This window comes from Panthera pardus, unplaced genomic scaffold (genome assembly GCF_024362965.1).
Source record: "Panthera pardus isolate Hobbes unplaced genomic scaffold, ASM2436296v1 HiC_scaffold_6, whole genome shotgun sequence".
NCBI classification, from domain to species: domain Eukaryota; kingdom Metazoa; phylum Chordata; class Mammalia; order Carnivora; family Felidae; genus Panthera; species Panthera pardus.
In genome coordinates, this window is record NW_026526991.1 from 116,792,248 (window position 1) to 116,820,189 (window position 27,942).

The 27,942-nt window shown below is 39.6% G+C and overlaps 1 protein-coding gene across 1 annotated transcript in view; it reads right to left on the minus strand.

Moving 5' to 3' along the window:
• APBB1IP (amyloid beta precursor protein binding family B member 1 interacting protein) overlaps nucleotides 1-27,942 on the minus strand; it is a 104,597-nt gene that overhangs the window by 24,957 nt on the left and 51,698 nt on the right. Inside the window, exons 6-9 of the mRNA XM_053895604.1 lie at nucleotides 24,870-25,029; nucleotides 23,570-23,691; nucleotides 5,294-5,380; nucleotides 2,847-2,990 (exon numbers count right to left, since the gene is read on the minus strand). Coding sequence (XP_053751579.1) covers nucleotides 2,847-2,990; nucleotides 5,294-5,380; nucleotides 23,570-23,691; nucleotides 24,870-25,029 — 513 coding nt within the window. The remainder of the gene's footprint in view (nucleotides 1-2,846; nucleotides 2,991-5,293; nucleotides 5,381-23,569; nucleotides 23,692-24,869; nucleotides 25,030-27,942) is intronic.

The following is a 27,942-nucleotide window of genomic DNA, read 5'->3' on the forward strand; positions in this document are numbered from 1 at the left end:
AGTCATGTAATGGCTGCCCAGCATCTCACTGAATAGGTGCAATGATTTACTTAGCCATTCTACCAAAAATGACTAGAGGTTATTGCAATATTTTGCTCTTTCAAAAAATACTGTGCATCTGAGCAAATATTTCCATGGGACAGATTGCTAAATGTGCAGCTGCCATTTCAAGGGGTATTCCCCTTTATATTTGAATAGATGTTAAATTGTTCCCCAATATGGCTGCACTCATTTATATTTTCACCTCCAGAGCACGACTGTGCCCACTTTTCTTACTCCTGCTAAAATTTGGATATTATCAATATTGTTAATTTTATCAATCCCACAGGAAGAAATATTTCACTTTTTAATTTACATTTCCCTGATTAGTAAGACAGAGCAACTTTTTAATTATTCACTGGCTACTGATATTTCTTTTTCTGTAAATTCTCACTTAATAGCCATTGCCATCTTTCTGTGAGTACATTTGTCTTTTTCTTATTGATTTGTTGAGGTCTTTATATTTTGTGGATAATCATATTTGGTTATACATGCTGAAGTGTACTCTTTGACTCCAGAACTAGTCTTTAACTTCTTCTTTGGTATCTTTGGCTATAAAGAATTTAAAAAAAAATCTTACACTGTCAAATATTCTCCTTTATAATTTTGAGCTTCTAGTCTTGCTGAAGGTTTCCCCAACCCTGAATTATGAAAATATTAACCCATGTTTTTTAGAAGAAAATTTAAAAGAAAATATAGATAAAAGAAGATTTAAAAATTTTTTCTAAATAGATTTAATTAACCTAGGATTTAATTTGGAACATGGTATGAGGTAGGAAACTACTTTCTCCCAATGGTGATACAATTATTTCACTGCTATTTATTAAATACCACATTCTTTCCCCAATGCTATAAAATTCTCACTTCAATTTCCCTTATATTATCAGATCTCAGTGTTGATCTGTTTTCTCTACTTGTGCTATAGTTTTCATCTAATGTTTTGACATCTGGGAGGAGGGGTTCTACCTCAATGTTCTTCACATTTTTTTTTTTTTTGGAACAGTATCTCTTTCTGATGAATTTTAGAATCAGTCTGTGAACTTCAAGTAAAAAAATCCTATTGAAATTTTTCTTGGGATTTAATATATAGAAAGTTTTTGGGGGAGATTCATATCTTTTCATCTAGCAACATGGTACATTTCTGTGTATTTAGTTCTATTTCAGTTCCTTTATTAAATTTTGTATTTTATGCCATATAGGTCTTGAACATTTCCTGTTGAGTTTATTGTTAGGTATTTTGTATTTTTTGTTTCTACTATGCATTAAATAATTCATTATATTTTAATTAGCATATTATCTGTACAAAAGAAAATAATTTCTTGTTTGGTAAATTTACTTGGTCTTAATAGTTTTTCAGTTGAGTGTCTTATATTGTCTGGTAGACAATCATGTCAAGAGTGAATAAAGACAGTTTGGGTCACCTGGGTGGTTGGTTGCTCAGGTTGGTTGCTGACTCTTGATTTTGACTCAGGTCATGATCCCAGGGTCGTGAGATAGAGCCCTGTATCAGACTCCGTGCTGAGCATGGAGCCTGCTTAAGATTCTCTCTCTCTCCCTCTGTCCCTCTCCCCAAATTGTGCTCTCTCTCTTTAAAATAAAAAAATTTAAAAAAAATTAAAAAAAAAGAATGAATACAGTTTTGCCTCTTCATTTCCAAAAATTCTACTTCTTATTCTTTCTCTTCATTCCTTAGCTCCTTCCTGCATTCCGAGGTTAATGGTAGCAGTGAGAGAAAGTACTCTTGCCCAAAGCCAATGTGTTGTGATAGGTTTATTTATACATCTAATTTACATGTATAGCACTTCCAAAATAATTTCTGTGTCAGCTATTACATCCCAGTGTGGGGCTAGAATGAAGGTGGCATAAATGGGAAGGTATCAGTTCTCTAAGACTGACACTAAGTAGGCCCAGTAGCTGCCCTCCACCAGGCATTACCCATAATGCCTCTCCTGCATTCCTACAGAGATAAGAGAGTCTTCTAACTAGAGGAGCAGATCTGGATATTTCCCATGACTTCACCTGCTTGGGAATGTGGGTCAAGCCTTATTAGAAACCTGCAGTTTGTACATATGCCATTGGGTGGTGCCCTGGATTTGGCAGTGAAGGCAAAATGCTTCAGCATACCCCAGCTATAGAGAGCTGAGAAGTATCCTAAAGCTTTTTAATGGTGAGCAAAAGATGGAAATGCCCCAAGCCTCTAAAAAAAAGGTCTCAGGAAAAGCTAATGGTCATAATGAGAGTCTAAATTCATTTCAAAGATGAGGAATTTATGATATGCTTGTACTTCTGAGGCAATAATCCTGAATCACCAAGTAGAAGTTAAACGATAGCTAAGATCCTCTCTTAAAACAGGCAGGGAAAAGCATATAGCACACCTCAGAGAACAATTTAAATGCTCAGGGAATAAGGGCTACAATCTTGATGTAGATCTGTCAATGCTTATACCTCTATGATTCCAGATAGAAGTTTATATATAGACTATAGAACAAGAGAGTAAATACAGGAGGAAAACGTCCTCAGAAATAGGTATGTAAAGTAGCAAATTACTCTCTAGAAAAGTGCTTCTGCTATAATTTTTGAAACCTGACTTTAAAACAGATAAAATTCTTTGCCTTCAGGAGAAAGCTATGGAAAAATTCAAAAGAACTTCTGTAATTCTGTCAGAATAGGATATGCATTTATATAAACACTGTAGGAACACAAATCTCAGAACAAAGGAGTGTATTTAAATTACTGTCTGAGAATTTCTTCAGTTTCATTTTCATGAAATGATTTTTTGATAAAGTGTATTACTTTATTTTCCTGACCTTAGTCTTTCCTTTGGGTACATAATAAATTCCAGAAGCCCGTAAAAGAAAATAGCGCCTTTTCCAGGATTTCTTTCCGTCTTCTTTCAGATAAAGAGCTCCTTCAAGTTCTGGCACAATGACAGATGTTCCACAGAAACTTTCCTGAAATTGAGATTCCAATTATGGAGAACACGTGAAAAAAAACCACAAATTTTTGTTCACATTTAAACAAACTATGGCAAACTAGCCTTTTAGCCAAACCAGCTAAAAGTCACTTGTCTGTAACTCTGAATGCATACAATTACACTGCATGCTGTTTGCCAAAAGAAAGGAAGGATACCATGGTGTAGACTTCAAGGCTTCTCAACCACTTACTTTTGTGACCGTGGGCAAGTCATTAAATCTCAGTTCCTTTGCTTGCAAAAATGGAGTAATAATAGCTCCAACTTCATAAGAAAGGTTATGAGTACAATCTTGGTATACTGTGAAAGTAAGCATTAAATAAAGGCTATTTCTGTTATTATAAGTTGGTAAATAGAAAAATTATTCCTTTTCCTATAAGTAAAAATAATTACTATTTTACCGCCACTAAACAGAAAAGTTAGAATATATAATCCTTCACATAAACGTGTGTATGTTAATTTATTCTTGGGATAGTTTTCTTATTGAAGAATGAAGAAGGCAGTTATTAACACTATGGTTATCAGAAAAGGACAAGGACAAAGCAAATTCTCTAGGCGTAGATTTTCGAATGTGAAAACTTACATATAATGAAATAATTCTTAGTAAATTTCTTTTAAAAAGCAATTCAGTAAAAGTAAAGCATTCTATTCCAGTTCAAATACTCAAACTTACTTTTGGCTTTCTTTTTTGTAACTCTCAACCCCCTTCTACTCCATCTCATAAATGGAGAATAACTTCTAGTTTTGTACCCTGCCAGGAAATGTATATATAGTGGAGCTGGGACACATTTTTGTTCATATTCTCCTCCAATTTAGCTAGTATTAGTTGCCTTGTCAATAATCTCTTCAATCAGATATTTGGCCCAAATTAGAAAGCAGAATAGTGCTGATTTTTCATAGTGTAACATCCTTTGTATTTTCTTTCACATCCAGCCTTTAATGCACCGCTGAAGTCCTAGAACAAGAACTATTCAGGCAACTGTATAAACCAAGGCACAAGCTGTCCCTGAGTTACAGACAGCTGATAATTAAAAACAAATGGCTGTGTCAGGAAACTTCACTCTCCCCTTCCCTGTCTGTCAGTTTCCATCACTGCTAGGTACACTCAGAACCTGAATCTCCTTGTTGCTGGGTACCCGGTGCTTTTTCTTCCTCGACACAACCTGGAGTCTGCTAAATGCAGAGAATGTCCCTATTCCCACTGCTACGCCTTCGTGTGAAATACCCACTGTGCTCTTGGCTCCAGAAGCCGGAATTTATAACATGTTTTCAGGACCTTGTGAGTGGCAGAAGGTTCTGATGTCTGCTCCATCTGGTTACGGGCCTGTGAGAATGTGATGGGGAGAGAAACCTGTGCGGGAGCCTGGCCAGGTCTTGGTGAATAAGAGAAAGGGTGCTAATCAATGTCAGCGAACTGGCTCCAGGTGTGAACATGCGTCCAGAGCTCACCAGGTCATCTGAATCTTCAGAAGAAGCCTCAAAAGAAAAGAAAAGGTCAACACATTTTTGAAGGTGGAGAAAACCTGGACTGGAACCCTACACAGGTTTTCTTCACCCTCACAAGTGTGTTGACTTTAGATCTCTGCACTCATCTGCATTATGTGCTGGGAGCAGAGCCCTGATTTTTAGCACAGTTACTATGTGAAAACTCACTAGGAGTTTCAAAAAAAACCAACCATCAAATAAACTTCTGGAACACGCCTGTATAGTGATAATCACGAACATCCGCACAGTAATCGACCCAGTGCTTCCATTACCGCCCTGGATCGCTGTAATAATTCAGTATGATCCAGGACACTGAGGTTCTTGGACTTGCTGCATAACATCCGAACCTCAATGGCAGACCCAGACCTTGTGTCAGGTCTCCTAAGTGCAAAGCCCACACTTTCTACCACACCTGGCTACTGAAAGAACATCTTAGAATTCACCGTAAACAAGGTTTGGAAAGCCTTACATCTGACTTCTGGGGAGCACTTCAGTAATGAAAAACATGGAATGTTAAGAGACGAGTTTTACGTGGATTCTTAAGTGTTTTAGGCGAGAATCACTAATCCAAGTTCATGAAAGTAAAATATAGTCTAAAGCCATACTTTTAAACAACTGACTCAAGCAACCAGTTTAATTATCTAAATAGCTATAATTTAGTAATAATTTGATTTTAAAACCCCAAGTTGAAATTTCAGCGTGTCTCAGAATATCCCATTGTTCTAAGAAGCAAATAATTTAAAAATAGGTACAGTTAACATCCTTCTCTTTTCTTCTACTCTGTAAAATTACACTTACCTCAAGTAAGGATTCCTTGTTCTTAGCATTCATTTTCTCACTTGTTTCCTTCCCTTCTTTTTTTCCTTTGTTATCCAAGTAAAAATTCTAAAGAAAATATTAAGAGATCAGAATCAGTGAGTGTTCATCGCCATGCTAGGGACTCACTGTCTTGCTGTAGAGAGAAGACGCACCTATAGGAAAAAGAGTGGGGACCACAGCATATGGTATCTGTCAACCAAGTGCCTTACCGAGGCTTTACCAAGTGCTGATTACTGAGGCGGATGTAAAACCTTCTCTTCCTCCCATTGTGCACAATCAACGAGGAAACAAACATAAGATAGAAAACACTAGCAAAGGTTATGACAACATTTAATTGTTAAATTCCATTGTCTAGAAAACTTGTCAAATGCTGGAAGCGGGGAGACCCTAATGTACTGGAAGAGCCTGGGTCTGGATTGCTGGTGGAACCCGTGCCCCATGTGCTTGTGGAGGTCATGTAGCCTCCCAAGGTCCTGTGGACTAGAGATTCTGGCTGATGAAGAGAAACTTGAAATCTGGATTTTTATAAATTTAGTGACTACTTTAAGTTTTAAAAACCACAGCACAGGGTTTGCTGCTTGGCAACTTCTAAGGACAGACAGAAGCAGAAAGGGAATTTCTGGAAAGGGAACTAGCCTCACAACGGACAGGGAAGACCATGGTTTTAAAGCATTCATGAATGGGTGCATAGTCTCTAAGTGGGGTTTGTATTAACCCATGTATCATACCTTGTTAATACTGAGTATCAATGAGAGGGCTGAGACAAAATTATAAACGAATGTTTCCAAAAAATCATGAGTATCCAAGGGTTATTAATCTTCACATAACCAGTACAGCTGAGGTATCAATATACAAAGTGATTATTATGAGTGACCAGTGTCATAATTAAAACACTGAGGACTTTTATGTGAAAATGTAGAGTTTTGTAAAATAACGCATGAAAAAAATGTATTAAAACTGGAACATATACCTCTGGAGGACAGTGACTGAATTTAGACACAAATGTGTCTAACAGACACAGGAAAAGATGCTCAATATCTGTAAAAATACAAATTAAAACTACAATGAGATATAACTTCCCATCTGTCAGAATGGCCAAAATTAACAAAACAAGAAACAACAAGTGTTAGTGAGGATGTAGAGAAAAAGGAACACTCATGCACTGTTGGTGGGAATGCAAACTGGTGCAGCTATTCTGGAAAACAGGATGAGGTTCCTCAAAAAGTTAAAAATAGAACTACCCTATGATCCAGGAATCACATTACTAGGTATTTACCCCAAAAGTACAAAAACACTAATTCAAAAGGATACATGCACCCCTATGGTTATTGCAGCATTATTTACAATAGCCAAACTAGGGAAGGAGCCCAGGTGTCCATCAATAGATAAATGGATAAAGAACACACACACACACACACACACACACACACACACACACACACAGGAATATTACTTAGCCATAAAAAAGAATAAAATCTTGATGTTTCTAACAACAGAGATGGAGCTAGATGGAAACCAATTTGACAATAAATTATATATATATGTATATATATTCTATATATATATACACATATATATAAAAGACTGACAAAAAAAAAAGAGGTGGAGCTAGAGACCACAATGCTAAGTGAAATAAGTCAGTCAGAGAAAAACAAATACCGTATGATTTCACTCATGTGTGGAATTTAAGAAACAAAACAAACAAGCAAAGGAAAAAAAGAGAGATACAAACCAAAAGACTCTTAACTACAGAGAACAAACTGATGGTTACCAGAGGGGATGTGGGTGGGGGGTGGGGAATGAGGGAAATAGGTGATGAGGATTAAGGAATGCACTTTTCATAAGAAGCACTGGGCAAGATATGGAATTGTTCAATTACTTACTATATTGTCCACCTGAGACTAATAGAACATTTTTTAAAAAGTTTATTTATTTATTTAGAGAGAGATGAGGGAACGGGAAGAGAGACAGAGAGACAAAGAATCTGAAGCAGGCTCCACACTTTTAGCACAGAGCCCTATGCAGGGCTTGAAGTCACGAACCGTGAGATCATGACCCAAGCTGAAACCAAGAGCTGGATGCTTAGCCAACTGAGCCACCTAGGCTCCCCAAAATAATGCTGTATGTTAACTATACTGAAATTAAAATGAAAACTAACTTGGGGCACCTGGGTGGCTTAGTCGGTTGAGTGTCCAACTTCAGCTCAGGTCATGATCTCACTGTTTGTGGGTTTGAGCCCCATGTCGGGCTCTGTGCTGACAGTTCAGAGCCTGGAGCCTGCTTCAGATTCTGTCTCCCTCTGTCTCTGCTCCATCCCCCCTTCCCCCCGCCACTCACACTCTGTCTCTCTCCTTCAAAAATAAATAAACATTAAAAAATTTTTTAATGAAAACTTACTAAATATTAAAAAAAAAAAGAACAGAGTGTACTGGACAGAAGGGAAGGAAGCAAAGTGCAGGCAAATAAAATATGCAGAATTAGGATATTTCCTGGGAACAGAATGCATAAAAATGGCAATTCGCCAACTTCAATGGGGGAAATCACTCCAGTACAATTGCTTTGATAATTCTTACCGAATTATCTTTTAATATGTTTGTCAATACTTTTACTTATTTGAAAAGGACAGCATATCATGAATTAGTGTGATTATCATCTAGGATTCAGAAACTATTTTAATTTTACATGTTTGGCTTGAAGATCATGACTAACCATTAATATGTAACATATACTACCTGCCAGAAGTCGACACCAAGAGCTCACTTACAAGAACCCCACAACATAGGTACTATTACTACTTTACAGGTAAGGAAGCAGGAGGATTAAGTGATTGGCCAAAGGCCAGTCAGTGCCAGAACTTAGAGTTCTTCCTCATTTTTTTTTTTCAGTATTAAAATGCTCTAAATACCATAGGAGAGAACCCGGCACAACAGTGTGGATGCACTTAATGCCACTGAACTATACCCTTAAAAATGATTAAAATGGTGAATTCCATGTTATGAATATTTTGCCATAATAAAAAAAAAAACTGAGCAGTGAAGAGTAAAGGCAGAGAGTGATGCCTACAAGCACACCTTGCTTTAGAGTCCTGGGCAGGTGAACCATGTAAGAGTGGGAAGAAGGAACAGAGGAAACACTGCGGCCTGAGCTATTCACCATCATGTGGCAAAAGGAGAACACCTCAGGGACAGGTAAGAGAAGAGCCTTTCTAAACCGTGAAGGGCCTCATTTTATAAGGATATCCCAAAGGGCCAGGATCAATAGCTTTGTCTTTCTCTAAGACTTTTCTCTGAGATCCCTTTCATTTTTTCAGATTCAGAATAACTTTTTTTTTCCTTGCAAGTGATGGTGCTATACTGTTTTTATTTATTTTTTTACTTATTTTTTAAAAAAATTGTATTTATTAAAAAAAAGTTCATTTATTTTGAGAGAGACAGAGTGTGGGGGGCGCAGAGGAGAGGGGAGAGAATCCCAAGCAGGCTCCATGCTGTCAGTGCAGAGCCCAACATGGGGCTCAATCTCATGAACCATGAGATCATGACCTGAGCTGAGATCAAGAGTCAGACGCTTAACCGACTGAGCTACCCAGGCACCCTTACACTGTTTTTGTTTTAAAGAAAATGGAAAAAACCCACGAAGTAAATCTGAGCTGGAGTTGAGAGACCGTAGTCCTTAGAATGGACCCACTGTCCTTGGGTCAGAACTTTTCATCAGTCGTGAGGTCAGCTAACTCAACTTGAGCTGCTCTGTAGCAAGCAGTGGAACTCAAGAGTTAACTCCTTATCTGTTCCTCATGGAAACTGTGGACAAGCTGAGGTGAACAATAAAAGAACTTTAAAATGGGAAATGAGACTTTCAGTTACAGCTTGATCCCTTTTCTCACAACTGAGAATGCAAGACTTGGGGGCAGCTGGAGAGGAAAGAAACAGAGAAAATACATTACTTCGTAATATCACCTTCTTGGAACAAAGAGTAAACCAATCAGTTCTCAGTCCATGAATGAATATTCGTGAGTATTCTCTACATGTAAAATACCTTGTTCCTAAGAATCTTTTTCTGTTTCCAGAGACTCTCTTCGGTCTTTATTTTTTTAAATTTTTTAAATGTTTATTTATTTGAGAGAGAGAGAGAGAGAGAGTGGGAGCAGAGGAGGGGCAGAGACAGAGTGGGGGAGAAAATCCCAAGCAGGCTCCATGTTCAGACATGGAGCCCAACATGGGGCTTGATCTCATTACCGTGAGATCACAACCTGAGCTGATATCAAGATTTGGATGCTTAACCAACTGAACCACACCGGCACCCCTAAACCTCTAGTTTGGTTTCGGGCAACAGCTGACCTCCATTTGCACATCTGGCACTTATTTAGGAATAGCAGACCACCTGTGATTCCAATCAAGTGGGAAGAGGAGGCTTTCTAATGACAACCAGACAGAGAAACTAAGGTAAATAAAGTTGCTTTTAGATAGTAAGGTTCTACTGTCCCAACCCACTTTACCCAAAAGAAGCAGTACCACCTGGGCAAGAGGGGCCCCTGCCCTGACTCCACACTTTATTTTTTTTAGGTTTACTTATTTATTTTGAGAGACACAGCACAAGTGGGGGAGAACAGAGAGAGAGGAAGAGAGAGAGAATCCCAAGTAGGCTCCATGCAGTCAGCACAGAGCCTGATTTGGGGCTTGAACTCACAAACTGTGAGATCATGACCTGAGCCTAAATCAAGAGTTGGACACTTAACTGACTGATCCATCCAGGTGCCCCCTGACTCCACACTTTAAAGGGTCCCTGCCTTGACCCTCATTCAGCCACTCCCCCACTCACATAAACAGTAAGTTTATGGGGCCAAAGGGATATGGCCACCTGGAGCCAATGACCTCCACATTTTAGTCCATACTCCACAAACTCAGAACCTTGGAATTCCCTGCCCAAATGGCCCTGAGGCTCTGCCCTACACCCATCCTCCTGAGGGTAGATGGCACTGCTAGTATGTGCATCTAGGCCAGAAGGTGGCCAAGGGGCAGCTCCTGCAGGAGAGTGATGGGTTGTATGAAGCCTACTCTCTGGGCTGGAGTGTCCACATCATGCATGCAAGGCCCAGGTGGGACAGGATAGATGGGGTGGGTGGAAGGGTAAGTCTAGGGGAAGGTCATGAGCACCTCCATGACACCACCTTTTTGCACAGTACTCGAAATCTAAGAATGCTAAGGCCAAACTTTTAGGTCATTATGAAGGTACCCAGGTAGGAAGATAGAACACATTTAACTGTTTATTAACTTGATTTAGAACTTTAAATATATATCGATATATTGCCTATAGGCCTTCAATCTACTCTTGCCCTAGGCCCCATAAATATTGGGGGTGGGCTTTCCCAGAGGCCTATCTTCCATTCCCTGTGGGATTCCACAGTGCCTCCCACCTCATCTTTTTGTTCTTTTCTTCTAGTCATTAGGCCTACCTGAAATACAAAATAGAAATATAAAACAATTTCTTTAGGCTCTTTCTCTTTGAGGAGGTGCTTAATTTTCTGGGATATTTGAAGCTTTGGGCAACTTTCTCAACTATAGAACAGCCACAATTGTTAATGAGTAGAACTGACACCTCTCCTTCCTCAACCTGGGTTTTTCTGCCCACCAACCTACATCCTTTAAATTCTACATCCTGGGCCCCAGGCTATAACAGGCCCCCATCTCTGACAACTCTGTCTTGGTGCTTAGAATATGGTGCTAAACACCACTCGTCAGCCCATAGTATCCTAGCTGTACTTCACTGGCTGCTGACCCCATGCCTCCAGACACACAGCCAAACATAATGTCCCCATGTTATGCATCTGTCCTCTGCATGTACCTCACTTCCTAAACAATGCTGGTTACTGCTTTTATTTTCACACTAGCTTGTAAATGCTTCTTCTTCTTCTGCCCATTACATCCGGAAGACACCCCTGGCCTTGCATCTCACCTACAGTCTCCTTCCCTGGCTGTTTTTCAATACAATGTGGATACTCAAGAAGCATCAATACAATGTGGATACATTTGATGCTCAAGAAGCATCAATACAATGTAGATACAATACAAGAAGCATTCAATACAATGTGGATGCTCATGTAGTTCTTGAGCAAGTGCCTGGCATCATGGGAACCTAGGGATTAAATCATTACTTCCTTAATTTGTCCTGAACAACTTCAGGTAGCCTGAGGTTAGATTCCTATGCACACTTCTTTGATTACCTGCCCAAAACTTGTGAGATTATACAGTACCACTGTCTCAGATGGAAGTCTGTCCTGGCCCCACTGTGATCACCCTAATCCAAGAGCACCACTGACACCTTCTGGAGACATGTCCTCCCACGTGCCTCCATCGCTTCTCTCATTCAGACTACTGTCTACAACGAAGCCAACTAAAATCATGGTATGTATTACACTTTGGATGATGGCCTTTACTTCTCACAACATATTTCTAAAAACAAATTATCCTCATTTTCAGACAAGAAAATAGAGACTTGGTGAAGTTAGGTAATTTGCTCAAGGACCCACAGCTAACAAGCAATGGAGTCAGGATTCAAATCCCACCAGTCTGACTTTAGGAGCCACACTCTTGGCCACTTCAGGGTACTGCTTTCTAGTGAGAGGCAGTTTGGTAGAAACAAATCTGAACAGAAAACACGTTTTATGAAGCTGTCATTGAAAACCCTCAGCACAGCATGTCAGGTCCATGGATTTGGCCCCGTGCATGCTATCCCCATAGCACTCTCCACGGCAGCCTCACTGTGCCTTTCTATTCCTTGAGCATGACATACAGTCTGATTATGGGCCTTTATAATTCTTCTCTATGGCTTGGAATCTCCCCTCCTGTCTCCCTCCTTCATCTCTGTTCCCTTGGTGAACATGAGAAACATGTTCCTCAGGGAGGTTGTCTCTGATCCCAAGGACTGAAAGACCCTCCTGCTGGAGTCTCCTGGTCTGTTCCTATTAAGACATATCAGATAAAGGGCTAGTATCCAAAATCTATAAAGAACTCACCATATTCCATACCCGAAAAACAGAGAATCCAGTGAAGAAATGGGCAGAAGACATGAATAGACACTTTTCTAACGAAGACATCCAGATGGCCAACAGGCACATGAAAAGATGTTCAACGTCACTCCTCATCAGGGAAATACAAATCAAAACCACACTGAGATACCACCTCATGCCGGTCAGAGTGGCTAAAATGAATAAATCAGGAGACTATAGATGCTGGAGAGGATGTGGAGAAACAGGAACCCTCTTGCACTATTGGTGAGAATGCAAACTGGTGCAGCCACTCTGGAAAAAAGTGTGGAGGTTCCTCAAAAAATTAAAAATAGATCTACCCTATGACCCAACAATAGTACTGCTAGGAATTTACCCAAGGGATACAGGAGTGCTGATGCATAGGGGCACTTGTACCCCAATGTTTATAGCAGCACTCTCAACAACAGCCGAATTATGGAAAGAGCCAAAATGTCCATCAACTGATGAATGGATAAAGAAGATGTGGTTTATATATACAATTCAATACTACTTGGCAATGAGAAAGAATGAAATCTGGCTATTTGCAACAACGTGGATGGAACTGGAGGGTATTATGCTAAGTGAAATAAGTCAGGCAGAAAAAGACAGATATCATATATTTTCACTCATATATGGATCCTGAGAAACTTAACAGAAGACCATGGGGGAGGGGAAGGGGGAAAAAAGTTACAGAGAGGGAAGGAGGCCAACCATAAGAGACTCTTAAATACTGAGAACAAACTTAAGGTTGATGGGGGGTGGGGGAGAGAGGAAAGTAGGTGATGGGCATTGAGGAGGGCACCTGTTGGGATGAACACTGGGTGTTGTTGTATGGAAACCAATTTGACAATAAATTATATATGTGTATATATATATTTATACACAAATATTATATTTATATAAATATAATTTATATTTATATTATAAATATATATTTATATAAATATTATATATGTATATGTGTGTGTGTGTGTATATATATACACATATATATATATATATATCTGATACACACTTCACTGGCTATTATCAGCTAAGTGTCCTTACTGTCTGACAAGTTCAGTAATACCTACCTTCCTTGAGCCTCCTAACAAGCTGAAGATGAAAATGACACAAATCATTATTTGATAACAGTTGTGACAGATTCAGAAGCAGAAGACAGTTAATTTAACTGTGGGGGAGACTGAGTCACCATTCAAGGCCAGGCTGTGTTCAACTGTGTCCCCCTTGGAGTGTATACTGAAGCCCCTCCAAGGGTAGATGGGCATCGATTTCTACACCCTCAACTTCCATACATACTCTTTTCTAAAATGGATCTGCCTGAGAGTGGAAGGCCCTTTTCCCATTTCCCAAGAGAAAGGCACACCTCACAACCACAGAGGATCTTACTGCCCTGGGTGGGGAGCTCAAAGGCTCAAAACAAAGGGACAACTTGAAACATGGGTGGTGAGAGGGAAAGAAAGACTCACAACTCAAAACAAATCTTTTGGGAAGTCAAGTGGTTTCTAACTCTTTGCTTTTACACAATGGAAGGCACCTAATCATGTCAGGTGGTGCATTAAAAGAATCATCATTGATCTCTCAGTGGCAGGTAACTTGGAAGGAGTTCAAAGAATTTAATGGCATTGCTCTCACAAAGCTCTTCTATTCTTGTCCACTTATTTATGTGAACAAGGTTTCTCACTGCTTGCATCTATAAAAAGTACTCAACTTCTATAAGAATGAAAAATAGGAATATAATTGATACTGAACATTCATCCTTTTATCCTGGAACTAATCAGAGGGGAGAAGGTTTCATCTATTTATCTCATTAAGGATGTTTCCCCCTGGAGTTTTACTTTTTAAGATTAATATCAATTGTTATAATATTAATGTTTTTAAATTGTCAAGCAATTTAATTTCAATGTTTTTAAATTGTTCAACCAATTGTGTAATTTTTTAACACATAAGTGCCTTATGATGACAGGAAATTAAAAAATTACTTACCAATTTATAAATATAATTTGTTGAAGAGAAATATGAGACAGAGCTCAGTCAGAGACTTTCAGGCATAAAAATATATTACAATAGGAGAAATCTTTGGGGAGAAAATGGAATGGGAATAGTTCAAGGGGAAAAACAAGGAACAATGTAAAATTTCCCAAATGTTAAAAAGGTTTATTGCACAACACCAAGAGTGAACCTCATGTAAATTATGGACTTGGGTGATAATGGCCTGTCAATCAATGTAGGTTCGCTGATTGTAACAAATATACTAGTGTGGTGGGGGATACTGATAGTGGGGGAGACTATGTATGTGTAGAAAGTATATGGGAACTTCCTCAATTTTATCATGAATTGAAAACTGCTCCAAGAGATAAAGTCTATTAACAAAAAGCTGGTCATGTGCTTCTTACATGGTAAAGAAATCAAACTGCCACAAAATTATTTAGACTCCACTGGATAACTTTTAAAAATGTCAAAATTCATAATATGCTAGTAATTGCATTATTTGCATCTATTTAAACTAGAAAAATTTGTTGAAAAATCCTGGATGTCAACATACAAATATGTGAGGTGGTATACAGCTTATAAAATTTCTTCCAGGGGGTATGCAACCACAAAAGTTTCACATCCGTTCATAGAGGCAGCCACCATCTGGGGTTGGCCATAAGGGGCTGTGTGGGGGAGATGAGTAGGCAAAGTAAGGGGGCCTACTGAGAGGGAGAGGAAGGACACCGCTCGTTGAGGGACAGAGTAATAGAGGCCCATGGGAAGGCTGGGCCCAAGATGCCCCTGGCTATGGTCCCCACAGCTTTCTACTCCCAGTGCCAGCCCCTAGGAGGCCTGGTCATGCTTCCTATCTTTTACCCCATGAGATGCCTCCGAATCCTTTCAATAATCACGCTGAAAAAAAATCTAGTTAGTGCACTTTCTGTTCTCACGATTAAGTGGTCTCAGGCTTTAGCAGTGGCTCTCTGAAGAACCACTGATAGTTTTGCATCCTCACCAAGGTTCAATAGTTAGGCTCATATGTGGTTCCTGCCTCTTGGGAGTGAAGCCAAACAAAGCAATGACTGTCCAAAAGAATAAGTAGTTTTTAAATTTTTTAATGTTTATTTATTTTTGAGAGAGACAGAGACAGAATGCAAGTGGGTTAGGGGCAGAGAGAGAGGGAGACGCAGAGACAGAAGCAGGCTCCAGGGTCTGAGCTTCCAGCACAGAGCCCGACGCGGGGCTCGAACTCTCGAGCCACGAGATCATGACCTGAGCTGAAGTCGGACACTCAACCGACTGAGCCACCCAGGCACTCCAGAATAATAAGTAGTTTTTAAATGGAATAGGGCATAACAGCAACCAGGGGAATTCGCTACTCTGCTTTTCCTCATTTATAAATGGGGTGATCTGTTATTACCTCCGGAAATACAGACCAGTCATCCTGGTGGAATTCCTTTTATTTTTAAAATTTATTTCTTAAATGTTTATTTAAAACATTTTAAATAATGTTTAAGGGAGAAAGAGAAAGCGAGCAGGGGAGGGGCAGAGAGAGAGGGGGACAGAGAATCCCAAGCAGGCTCTGCACTGTCAGCCAGGAGACCTGCAGCTTGATGGGAGGCTCGATGCTGAATTCACGAACCAGGAGATCATGACCGAACCTAAACCAAGAGTCAGACGCTTAACTGACTAAGCCACCCAGGCACCCCTAGTGGGATTGCTTTTAAATAAGCATCTTTGGGTTCATAAATTTGCAGAACCTGGTTTCTCTCCAAAAATCTTCTATCCCTCTGTAAATGCTCTGCACTCTGAGAACAGGTCAGATGGGAATCTCAGTAATGAAAAGGTTTCTGTTATCTCATGAGAAAAGGAAAATAACCCAAGGAAAAACTGAGGAGCACATCTCTTATGATTGCCCATCTGACAGAAAATACTCAAGAGAAATGTGTAAATTTCATGCTAAATTTATGGAGGGTGAAATGTGATTTTTTTTTTGAAGGAAAGGGGGAAACTCAGCATGTTTAAAATTTAGCTCATTATGTCCCTCTTCCCACTTATTTCCCTTCTTGTGCTTCCTGCCACAGTGAATGACATCAGGATCCATCCCATTCCCTAGCCTGAAACCAGAATGTCACCCTTGTCTGCTTCTATGCCTCCTCATTATACCAGCATTCATGATCACCATATTCTGCAAAATTCTGCCTCCTACATATCTTCCAACTCCCTTGGGTCCATCATCACCTCCTTTTTCTGGGCTCTGTAACCACCTCTCCATCACATGGTGGCTTTCACGCTGCTTTCTTTTGTATCCATCCTCCATCATGCAGCCATGATGGTACTGCCCCCCTTCAAAACCCTTCAACAGCTCCCTGGAAGCCTCAGGATCAAGGCCAATGTCTTTAACATTGTTTACAAGTCCCTTGATCATCTTGTGCCCACTCCTCTCCAGTCTAAATGAAGTCTTGCTACACCCCTATGATTTGATTTAACAACTGGATCAGGAATAAAATCATAGCAGAAACAATAAACTGGTTCAAAATCCATGCCCTGCCCCCATTTATTTCTCAGGTCTTACTCATTCCAATGCACTCAGTATTTAGTAGCTCTCAAGTTTTTATCCATCTTTAAGACTTTTGGGCCATTTGTCAGACTTTTTAAAGTTCCTTCTTTTTATCTCTATTTCATTGTTAGCTGAGTTTGCTTGTTTGACATCTACTCCTAAAGTTTTGGGTTTGGAGGAAGTATTGATGAGTGAAGTGAGTGTAAACCAACAGCCTGATGCCACTGGCCATTGTACTGCTCCCAGCCAGGAGGACAAGGACCTACTCCAGGAATGATGAGGTCCCCCAGGGGCCAGGCCTCTATGAGCTCTGACAGGTACTGAGATGGCAGGAACAAGCACAATACCCCAGCATCTTAATGCAATGAACAGCACCCCTGATTATTATCAGTGGTTGCAGAACCTTCTGTCATATCATAACCTTCTGCAGAAGGCATTTTACTCATCATCTCTAATTCCATGAATCATTTTTGTGCAAGAATGAAGCCTCAATGTCAGGTTATGTACCTGCAAAGAATAGGGCACACTCCATGCAATAGCTTCAATCATGATAGCCAAGTTGGATCACACAGTGTCAAGGAAGTGCAGTTTAATATAAAAGAAAAACACAATACAGCTAAATAGGGGCGCCTGGGTGGCTTAGTCAGTTAAGCGCCCAACTCTTGGTTTCAGCTCAGGTCATGATCTCACAGTTCATGAGTTCGAGCCCTGTGTCAGGCTCTGCACTGACAGGGCGGAGCCTGCTTAGGATTCTCTCTTTCTCCTTCTCTCTTTGCCCCTCTGCTGCTCCCCCCCGCCCCAAGTAAATAAATAAACTAAAAAAAAAAAAAAAAGAAAGAACACAGCTATATAGGCAAAGTAGGCATTGGTGGTTGCAACTGGATTTTTAAAAATAACTGAATGCTGGAAACTGACCAAACAGTCTAAAAATCCATTTTAAATGAATCCCATACAATTAAATCTGCATGAACTGGTGACTGGAAACATTCATTTCTGACTTGTTTTACCAATATGCTATTTTGACCATTTTCTTTCCCACCAACGTACCTGAATGCACTGTCCCTCCCTGTCCCTCGCTCACCTCTCCACGGTCCAGCCATGTAACCTTTCCCATGACCTAAATGCAGGTCCCTCTTTCTTCTTGGACTTTTTGCACTGGCCCACTGCCTAGAATGCTCACTTCCCCTCTGCTGTTCCCCTGGCTAACTCCCCCAAGTTCTCCAGGTGAATGCTTGGACAGAAGTTTCTCTGAGTAAATTTCCCTGCCCACCATCTGCTCCACAGAAGCTAGTATTTCACCTCACCCCCAGGCTTTTCAGACCCGACTCTGATTTCCCACTTCCCTTCTTTTCCCTCCCATTCTCTTTTCTTTTACTCTTACTTTGTTGCCTCTTCTACTGGTTTGTTTGGTCCATATCTCACTGCCTTCTACTGAAGGTAACAAGTTTCTACAATTTTCTTCTGAATCCCGCAGTTCATTAATTGTATTGATATACTGTCCATAATGTCTTTGAGATGCTATTTCCCGTCAGGGTCCTGCAGTATTTTCTCATAAACACAATGTTGGTTTTTCCTCTTCCCTCATGTCCTAAATCAGGGTGAGATTGTTCTGTAGTCAGTATCTGTCAACAGGCAAGATCTGTGGTTTGCCTTGAGCTGCACGCACTCCCTCTGCATCTGTACATCTGTGCAGAGTATATTTTTTCCTCAGGGACAGGATGAATGGGTTACCTGACTGCTAAGTTACTAGTTTCACTGCTCTACTGAGCTGACATTTTCCTAACCTTGTGTATTATGAAGTAATACAGTAATTACAAAACCAAAATTCTCAGCATACACCTTTACTAAAGCTCTCTTGTGCTGTCAATAGCATTTTGCATGCTGGGACTTAATCTTAAGACTGTACCAGGCCATAGTCTCTGTCCTCCACCACTCTCATGTTAAAGCTGGAAGCTATGCTGTCCTTATTTTTGTACATGTCTTTTTCTTCAGCTACACTGTAAATTGTCTGAGGCAAAGAGTATCTTTGCTTTTGTGTCTTCCACAGATAGCACAGATTAAACATGTAAACAGATACTCCACAACATTTGCTAAAGCCAAGTAAACGGAGTGCATTCCAGTAAAGGTTCACCATATAAGTCAACAGTGGAAAGACATTCAATGTTTTGAAACCTTTTGAGAAGAACAAATAAGTTGTTCAGAATCTCAGCCTTTTCCTTTTATAATTTCTGGTTAAATCTAGTTCTTCACGCACAGTGTCTAACTCTTGAAATAGTTCCGAAACAGCACCATAAGCCGGCTGGGCAGGATGATCAAACCTGCAGGCCCACAGGTATAGATAGTCCTGACTAGGGAATGGAAGCAGGTATCAGTTTCTCACTACTCTGTTCTGGGATTCACTACTACATATAAATGTTGACAATTACATTTGAAAAAGAATTAACAACCCAAATGGAATACAGGATGTATTTGGATTTTTGAATTAACTGATTTGAGACATTGCTTTGGGAAAAAATGTAAGGCAATTAAACAAAAGAATTTCCAGGTTGTATTTCTTTAAGAAACTTACTCTGGAAATACTTTTCTCGAGGATTTGTTATTCTTTTTGTGTAAACTTAAAAAAAATGTTTCTGTTAAAAACTATCAAAGGGTCTCAGCATACAGCTTTTACAAAGGGACTGTGGGTATTTCAAAATTACAAAGCTTCCCTTTTAGGAGCCATGACATCGATGTGGGAATGGTCACAGTCTACTTCAGGAACAAGGCAAGAGCCCTAAGGTCAGCACGCTGAAGTAGCTATTCACATGGAGTACTGAACAGAAGATACATTATCCAACCAAACACTGAGAAAATGGAAATACTTAATATCAGCAACTTAAAAAATGTTTCCACTTCCATTATGGTCTTTAAATGTGATTGCAAATTAGAAGAATCTATTTACTTGGTTTTAAAGAACAGATTATTATCCAGAAGAATTCAGCAGGAGGATTTCTGCCTCCTCCTATGATACAGTAGCTTGTAGCTAGACCAAAGCTTCAAAAGAACAGCTTGAAAATATGGATTAAAAAAACAACAACTGTGTGAAGGTTTTGGAGAGCTATGGGGGCAACCAGGATGTAAGGGGCCAAGATCCAAGAGATAAAGGAACCACAAATTGATGCTGAGATATTTTGAGAGCCACATTTCCCCTCTGGTAAGAGGCTGAGAATCATGGCAGAGGACCTGAACAGGCACTTCACAAAAATCGATAATAAACATTTGAAAAGGTACTCAAGCCTTTGGCAACAGAAAATTTGACTTAAAACCATAGGAGATACCATGACACACCCACATAGAACAGCTAAAAAAATTTTTTTTAAATGGCAACACCAAGGGCTGGCAAGGATCTGGAATAACGGTAATTCTCATACAATACTAATGGAGGCAAATCATGCAATCTCTTTGAAAAACTGCTTGGCAGTATCTCCTAAAACTAAATATGTGCAGAAACTATGAGCTAGCAATTGTACTTGTATGTATTACACAAGAAAAAAGTCTCCATATGTTCAACAAAATACAGGTACAAAAGTGTTGTCAACAGCATTACTTGTTAAAGCCCCAAACTAGGAACAAATCAAATGTCCATCAGTAATACAACAGATAAACTTATTTTGGTACAAATGCACAGTGGAATACCAAAGGGCAAAGAAAAAGAACAAACCATGTTCTGCCATATGCAACAAAAGGAATGAAGGTAAACACCAAAGAGTACTATGATATGATTCCATTTTATACAAAGTTAAAAAGCATGAAAAACCGAGGCCAGAGAGGTCAGAATCATGATTATTCTTGTAATGGGGGTCAATGGCTGGAAAGGGACATAAGCGAGTCTGCTGGTGTATCACTCATGCTCTATATTTTGATGTGGGTGGTAGTTCAATGGGATGTGCACTTTGTAAAAATTCACAGCATGTAGTTATGTTTTGTGCACTGATTCATTAGATGCCATGGCAAGCTGCAGATATCCGCCTATACTTATTCTCTTCTTTCTCCTTTTGGTTATACAATATTATAGCCATGTTACACAGCGCTGGGCACCATTTTTATAGACTCAATGTGAAAACTTCTTTGTGGAGGAACTGTGCAAAGTGGTGACTCTGAATACAACTCCCGATTTTAGTTATGTGTATCGTTGTTCAAATTGACTGTACTTGTCAGTTTCTTGTGTAGCTCAAAATCCCCTGTAACTAAGTTCTGGCCAATGCGATGGAAGCAGAAGTAAAAGTGCCATTTCCAGGTCCTTCCAGTAAACGTGTGGTTGTGCAGTTCCCTGGCTCTTTATTCCCTCCCTAAGAACTGGGAAATGGCCAGGTGGAAAAGCTGCCTTGGGCCCAGAGACAGAAGCCATTGTTGAGAATGGCACAGCCTCCTACTAAATCTACCCACCTATGTCTGCACTGGTACGTGAGAAAGAATAAAGCTTCTAGCTGGTTTCAACCACTGATCTAGGGAGTCTCTTTGTCACAGAAGCTAAGATGGTACCCTAACTAATACAGGCATTAAACCATTCCATTGAAGGTAGTTACAACTGGAAAACTTTGTAGTTGATCCCTGAACAACTCAGGTTTGAACTGCATGGATTCATTTATATATGGATTTTTTTTGGCGGGGTGGGGGGGATATAGTACAGTACTGTATTTTCTTTCCCTTATGATTTTTTCCTTAATATTTTTTCCATAGCTTATTGTCAGAACACACTGAATAGTACATCTAATATGCAAAATATGTGTTAATTGACTGTTCATGTTATTGGTAAGGCTTCCCAGTCAACAGCAGGCTATCAGTAATTAAGTTTTTGGGGAGTGAAAAGTTATACACAGATTTTCAACTGCATAGGGGGTCGGTGCCCCTAACGTCCCTCCCACACTGTGTTGTTCAAGCATCAACCATACTTTTATTGTTCAATATTTGTCAAAGACAATAGTATTTAATTGCTTTCTTGTCAGTGCACCACCACAAAACCTAGAGAAGACTCTAGAAAAAAGCACAGTACAGGGGAAAGAGCATTTTCTCACAAGAAAGCTGCTCTAGTATCCTGCTATTTCTGCCTCTAGTGATATGGGACTTAGTTTTTTTAACCTGTAAAATATAAAGGTGTCTGGATGTCCCCAATGATCTTGTCTGTGTTTAATGTTCTTTGACTTTCCAAAAAAGACTTAATGACCCTCATGCAATTACAGTCGGCTGGAGGCCACAGTGGGAAAAGGCCTGTATTTCTGTGACATCCTTGTACACATGACTTGAAGGAAGCTTTTTCAAATATGGAGAACAATGCTTTTTAAAAAAATTTTTTTTTGAGAGAGAGAGAGAGAGAGAGAGAGAGAGAGAGAGAGAGAGAGGGAGACCATGAGCACATGGGAGTATGAGAGACTCTTAAGCAGGATCCACACCGAGCACGGAGCCCAGGGCAGGGCTCGATATCATGACCTGAGCCGAAATCAAGAGTCGGACGCTTAACTGACTGAGCAACCCAGGCTCCCTGGAGAATAATGCTTTTCATTACGTAGACTGTTTATAGAATTAAATCACAATAAATGGTACATTTTCCAGGTGCCCTCTTTAGTAATCCCAGCATCAATAAGCACCAAGTATTAGCAACAACAAAAAAGAGTGTTTAAAACATGAAGCATTCATGACCCTTAGTGCATCAAGGTATATTGAATTAATGTAGCCAAATAGAAGTAAGGACAGAAGAAGAGGATTAATAAACAGACAGATATGCTTTGGATGCTGGATCTAAAAAAAACAAAATGGTTTCTATTCTTTCTGAATCCTTTAAGGGTCTATTATAGTTTACATATGACCTAAGAGTTGAGTTTGTGTATTTTTATTAAGTGAAAAAATTTTTGGGGGCGCCTGGGTGGCTCAGTCGGTTAGGCATCCGACTTCAGCTCAGGTCATGATCTCACGGTTCATGAGTTCGAGCTCCACATCGGGCTTTGTGCTGACAGCTTGGAGCCTGGAGTCTGCCTTTGATTCTGTCTCCCTCTCTCTCTGCCCCTCCCCCACTCATGCTCTGTCTCTCTGCCTCTCAAAAATAAAGAAACGTAACAAAAAAAAATTTTTTTTTAAGTTTTTTAATGTTTATTTATTTTTAAGAAAGGGAGGTGAGGGGAAGAGAGAGAGGGAGACAGGATGTAAGAGGCCTCTGTGCTGACAGCAGAGAGTCTAATGTGGGGTTCGAATTCATGAACCATGAGATCATGACCTGAGTGGAAGTCAGATGCTCAACTGACTGAGCCACGCAGGCATTCCTTTATTTTTTTTTTAATGTTTATTTATTTTTGAGATAGAGATAGAGAGAGAGAGAGAGAGAGAGAGAGAGAGAGAGAGAGAGAGAGAGAAGGGGACAGAGGGAGGGAGACACAGAATCCAAAGCAGTCTTCAGGCTCTGAGCTGTCAGCACAGAGCCTGATGCAGGGCTCGAACCCACAAACTGTGAGATCATAACCTGAGCCGACGTCTGGCACTTAACTGACTGAGTTAACACTGGGTGACTGAGTCACCCAGGTGTCCCTGGATTGTGTGTGTGTGTGTTTTTTTTAAAGGAATATATTTGCAATATTTTGTGAGACAATGAATGATGTTTGTTAGTACACAGGTGACATTAAAAAAAATCCTCCATATTTTATATGGTTTAACTATATACAAGTTATCTTACCTGGGGGTTTTTAAATACAGCGTATTTTTCCTCTTTCTCCAAAAATAGCACTTTATTTTCTGTGTCTCTTGTCCAGTCTGATAAGACTTCAACAACATTTTCATGGTCTTCAAAAACCCTTTCTGATGAAACAAGAAAAAGCATTCTTTCCAACCCAAGACATTAGGGTTTCCAACAGAGAATTAAGCTAGTATTGAGTTAAATACAATGCTTCATTCTTCTCATCGGTTTTTAGAAATTCCTAATTCTTCCATGATGTCACATTGTAACACCCCTATTATGTTTCTTCTTCAGTGTCAGGTCTTCAACTTATTTTCCACAAAAAAACATGGCAGACGACCATACAATATCGTGATAATGGCCAGCCACTGCACTTGTTTCTTATCTGCATTTTTACTTTTCACTTTAAACAGTCTCAGATGGAGGTAAACATCTTATCCATAAGGAGGACCATGAAGCAATAATTGGCTTAACAACTCTGAAGGAGGCTATGAGACATGTGATATGTTCTCTGAAACATCACCCCCCAAAGACACTAAAAACTACATACGCATATCTGAACCAAACCTAAACATACAGGAAGGCTTTCATTTCTCTATTTGACTCAGAGAGTTGCAAAATACCTCAAGAGATTCTTTCAGTGTACACCATTTCATTCATTAAAAAAAAAAAATTCACTGAAAGCTTTGAAGGCAGGTAATTCTGTATTCCACCAAGCTCTCCTGAGAGAGACAACTGTTCTGAGTGATTTTAACAAAGAGAAGTAACAAGAGTATTTCTTTAATTGCTTTTTCACTTTTTTTTTTTTTTTTTTTTTTACTCCAATTCTACCAACTGTCCTTTGCTCTTTGGAGCTGAGCCTCTTCAACTAAACAAAGTGTGAGTGGGGACGGTGGAAGGGGAAATGAACATTGATGTATGGCAGAGTTACACTATAGTGTAAAGACGCAAACTCTAAAGAGACATTAGCTGACAGATACCCAGGCCCTCCCACAATATGTTCAGCTTACTAAGCATGCAGTAAGTCGTATCATCCTATCACTTTCTCTTTCTTATGGAACCACTACAGCGGTGGCAATAATAGTGTTTACATCCCCCAAGGTCTGGCTACTTGTTACAATCTGAGGCTCTTCACCACAAAGGAATGAAGAGTCAAGCACTGAATCTGCCATAAGGGGAGTGATTTATGGGAAATCCTGATAGTCTTGAACCAAATTCTTCTTAATAAGAGACCAAAACCCATAAAAAAGCAAACCCACAGGTTTTTGGAGCACAGTCTAACACTGACGATGGGACTTACCAATTTGAAGTTCTGGGTATATTTCATAAAGACACCAGTCTACACTGCAGTCACAGTGGGTTTTGTCAAAAAGGTTGTCTAGAACATCCCGGGCTGATTGCCGCTCATCCACCATCAACGATTTAGTGCTGTTATCATTCATGTGCACCTTGACAACAAGCTGAGGATAAAGCCACAGGGCAGCTAGTAAATTTCAGCAACTGGAGAAGGCCATGAAGATTAAGGTTTCAAAGTTGTTATTATTTCTGTGAATTTAAGTAAGAAGGTCTCCTGCAAAGTCACTCAATATGAACTCACTCATATGCTTAGTACTGCTTAAGGTGCAAAAAATATGGAGATGGAAAAACCTATTCACAAACCAAAAATAAAAACCCACAAGCCAACACAACAAAACAAACAAAAAAACCCAAACTGAAAAAAACGCATAATAAACAAAGTCCTTGCCCAGCCTTCAGAGACCCTGCATTCTGGTGAAGCAGACAGAAAACAAACAGGATCAAAGAAGTGCTGACTTCCTGCTCTCCTGATATCTTTCTATACTTGTTGAGGTTCATCCAGGAGCCCAGAAGCATTTCTTGTTTGAAAGCATGTCTATAATAAATTCTTCTTTTGCTTAGCTGGAGTTGAGTCCTATTTCATGCAACCCAAGAGTTCTAAGATACAGAAAAGATCAAGTTGGTTAAACTACAATTCTTTTGAAGGTCAAGAGTACATAGCGACACAATACAACTGAGGGGCCTTACGGGAGGGTTACAGACTGTGTCATAGCTGAGTATCTTTGAGATTAGAGGTGGATTAAGCAAAATGAATTATGGAGGCATGAAGGCAAATTAATGATCAAATTTACTTTTCATTCCATTTTTTAAAAAAATTCTACTGCACTGAGTTCACAGTGAAATTGATAGTTATCCCATTCCAAATCTGGAGGGTTTGGTGGGAGCAGAATTTACTCATCTTCAATAAGGACATAGGATTTCACTGATTTTTCCCAGGCAACTTGTCAAAGTTATAAAATATTCCGACCCCCCCCCCCCACTCCAGAGAGACCATGATTCTGATTTAATATAAGATAATTCATTCATGAAGTAATTATGATGGTGCTATATAGCCAGTCTTCAAAAGGAACAGCGGAAATGTGCCCACTGAGCCCCAATTTACTACACACATATGTTTGGGGAAGATTTCCTACAACTCCTAGAAAGCCCTGTGTTCTTATTTTAGTCTTTACCAAGATCACTGATCCTACCTAATTACATGGGAATTAGCATTAGTGAGAGTCAATCAAGTTGGAGTCTATCTCTGATTGCCATGCCGGAAGCAGATGTTGTTACCTTTTCCTTTCCAGACAACACTGCCCTGACTGACCATCAGCCTGAGGTGTCTCCAACTATACACATTATACAGAGAATTCCTGGAAACATCCCTAACCAGAACTGCCTGGTACCACTCTTGCTTACTTACATTTCTATTCTAACTTGAAAAGAGAAGTGTGAAACAGATAAAGACAAGTTCTGCCTATTCTGTTTGTCTAGGGTCTGTACTGGTTATTCACAGATGAGACTTACCACTATTAAAAAAGTGAAGGTCTGGAGAAATGTTACATTTGGTAACATTTCTCCCTCCCCAAAAGTTTGGGTTAGGTTCTGAGCCCCTGAGAAACTGCCTCTCCTGTCCTACTTCCACCTAATTTGATCTCCAAAACGTTCTATAGGGAACAGGATGAAGAGCGCAATCTTGTGGATTGTTATGCAGAGTTACTGACAGAAACCCAGGGTATGGGTGGAGATAGAAATCTGGGTGAGGGGCCCGAAGGAACCACAAGTTAGCATATGCCTTCTTCTCAACAGTTGCACACTGAGAGTGAAAACATAAGACATCAGGGCAGCAAAAGTGCGTATCCTCTCCACAGGATCATTCAAATTAGACCTTTAGTCCAGGTTTGTCTGCAGAATACTTTTTCTCCCTTGAAAACCTATAAAACCTGTAGCCCAGAAACGTCTTGTTGGAAGGTTGCTTTTTTCCTGTATGTTTGTCTTTTGATGTATTTAAAACGATAGGTCCAAGTGCCACAAAGTCAAAGAAACATTCATCTGACCTGAGGCATGAAGCATGGAGGGTTGTACAGAAACACAAAATCCTCAAATAGCGGGCTTTATTACGATTTATTTTCTGTGGAAGGCCTACCCACTGCTCTCTACTGAAAATTATTAGTATTTTTTTGTAAATATTTTTTAAGGTTATTTCTTTATTTTTGAGAGGGAGAGAGTGAGAGAGAGTGCATACAAGCGAGGGAGGGGCAGAAAGAAAGGGAGAGAGAGAAATCTGTCAGTGCAGAGCCCAGCGTGGGGCTTGAACTCACGAATCTTGAGATCATGATCTGAGCCAAAATCAAGAGTCAGATGCCTAACTGATGGAGCCACCCAGGAACCCCTCTGCTGAGAATTACTGATGTGGAGTAGCTACATGTCCTAAGAAAACACGGCCAACGTTAGAATTTAGAAGACTTAATCTCCATGATGGAAAAAATAATGATGTTTGACCACATTTCATTTTTGCTTAGGTATTCTTGAGAAAAGAAAACATATGTTTGTGTTTTGTTTTGTTTTTAGATAGAGGGACAAAAACTGAATCACATAATTTCACAGTGATGAAACTTTTTTTTATTTTTTTTGGCAGAAGTTGCAAACTAAATTTAATCCACATGTAGTTATGAATGTCTACAATTACAGAACTTGGAAAATAAAGAAAAAAAACAAGAGAAGGCTGGCAACTTTTAGCAGGAAGAAATTGTATTTACTATTCTTCACAGCTTCTGTCACATTTACAAGCTGAAGAGTAGCTACACTAACACGTAATATTGCTACATCCCAGTTATGTGATTGAGCAAGCAGAGCGCTTTTCATATCTATACTGTTTGATACAGGATAGAATGATTCAAGAATGAAAAAAACCTCCCCTTTCTAATCTGTTACAGTAAGAACTTCATGATTTCTATCATTTCTTCTTTTTCTTTTGCAAGTTGTTAAATAAAAGAATATCCTAGAATCATATACATGATCCTATACATCATATA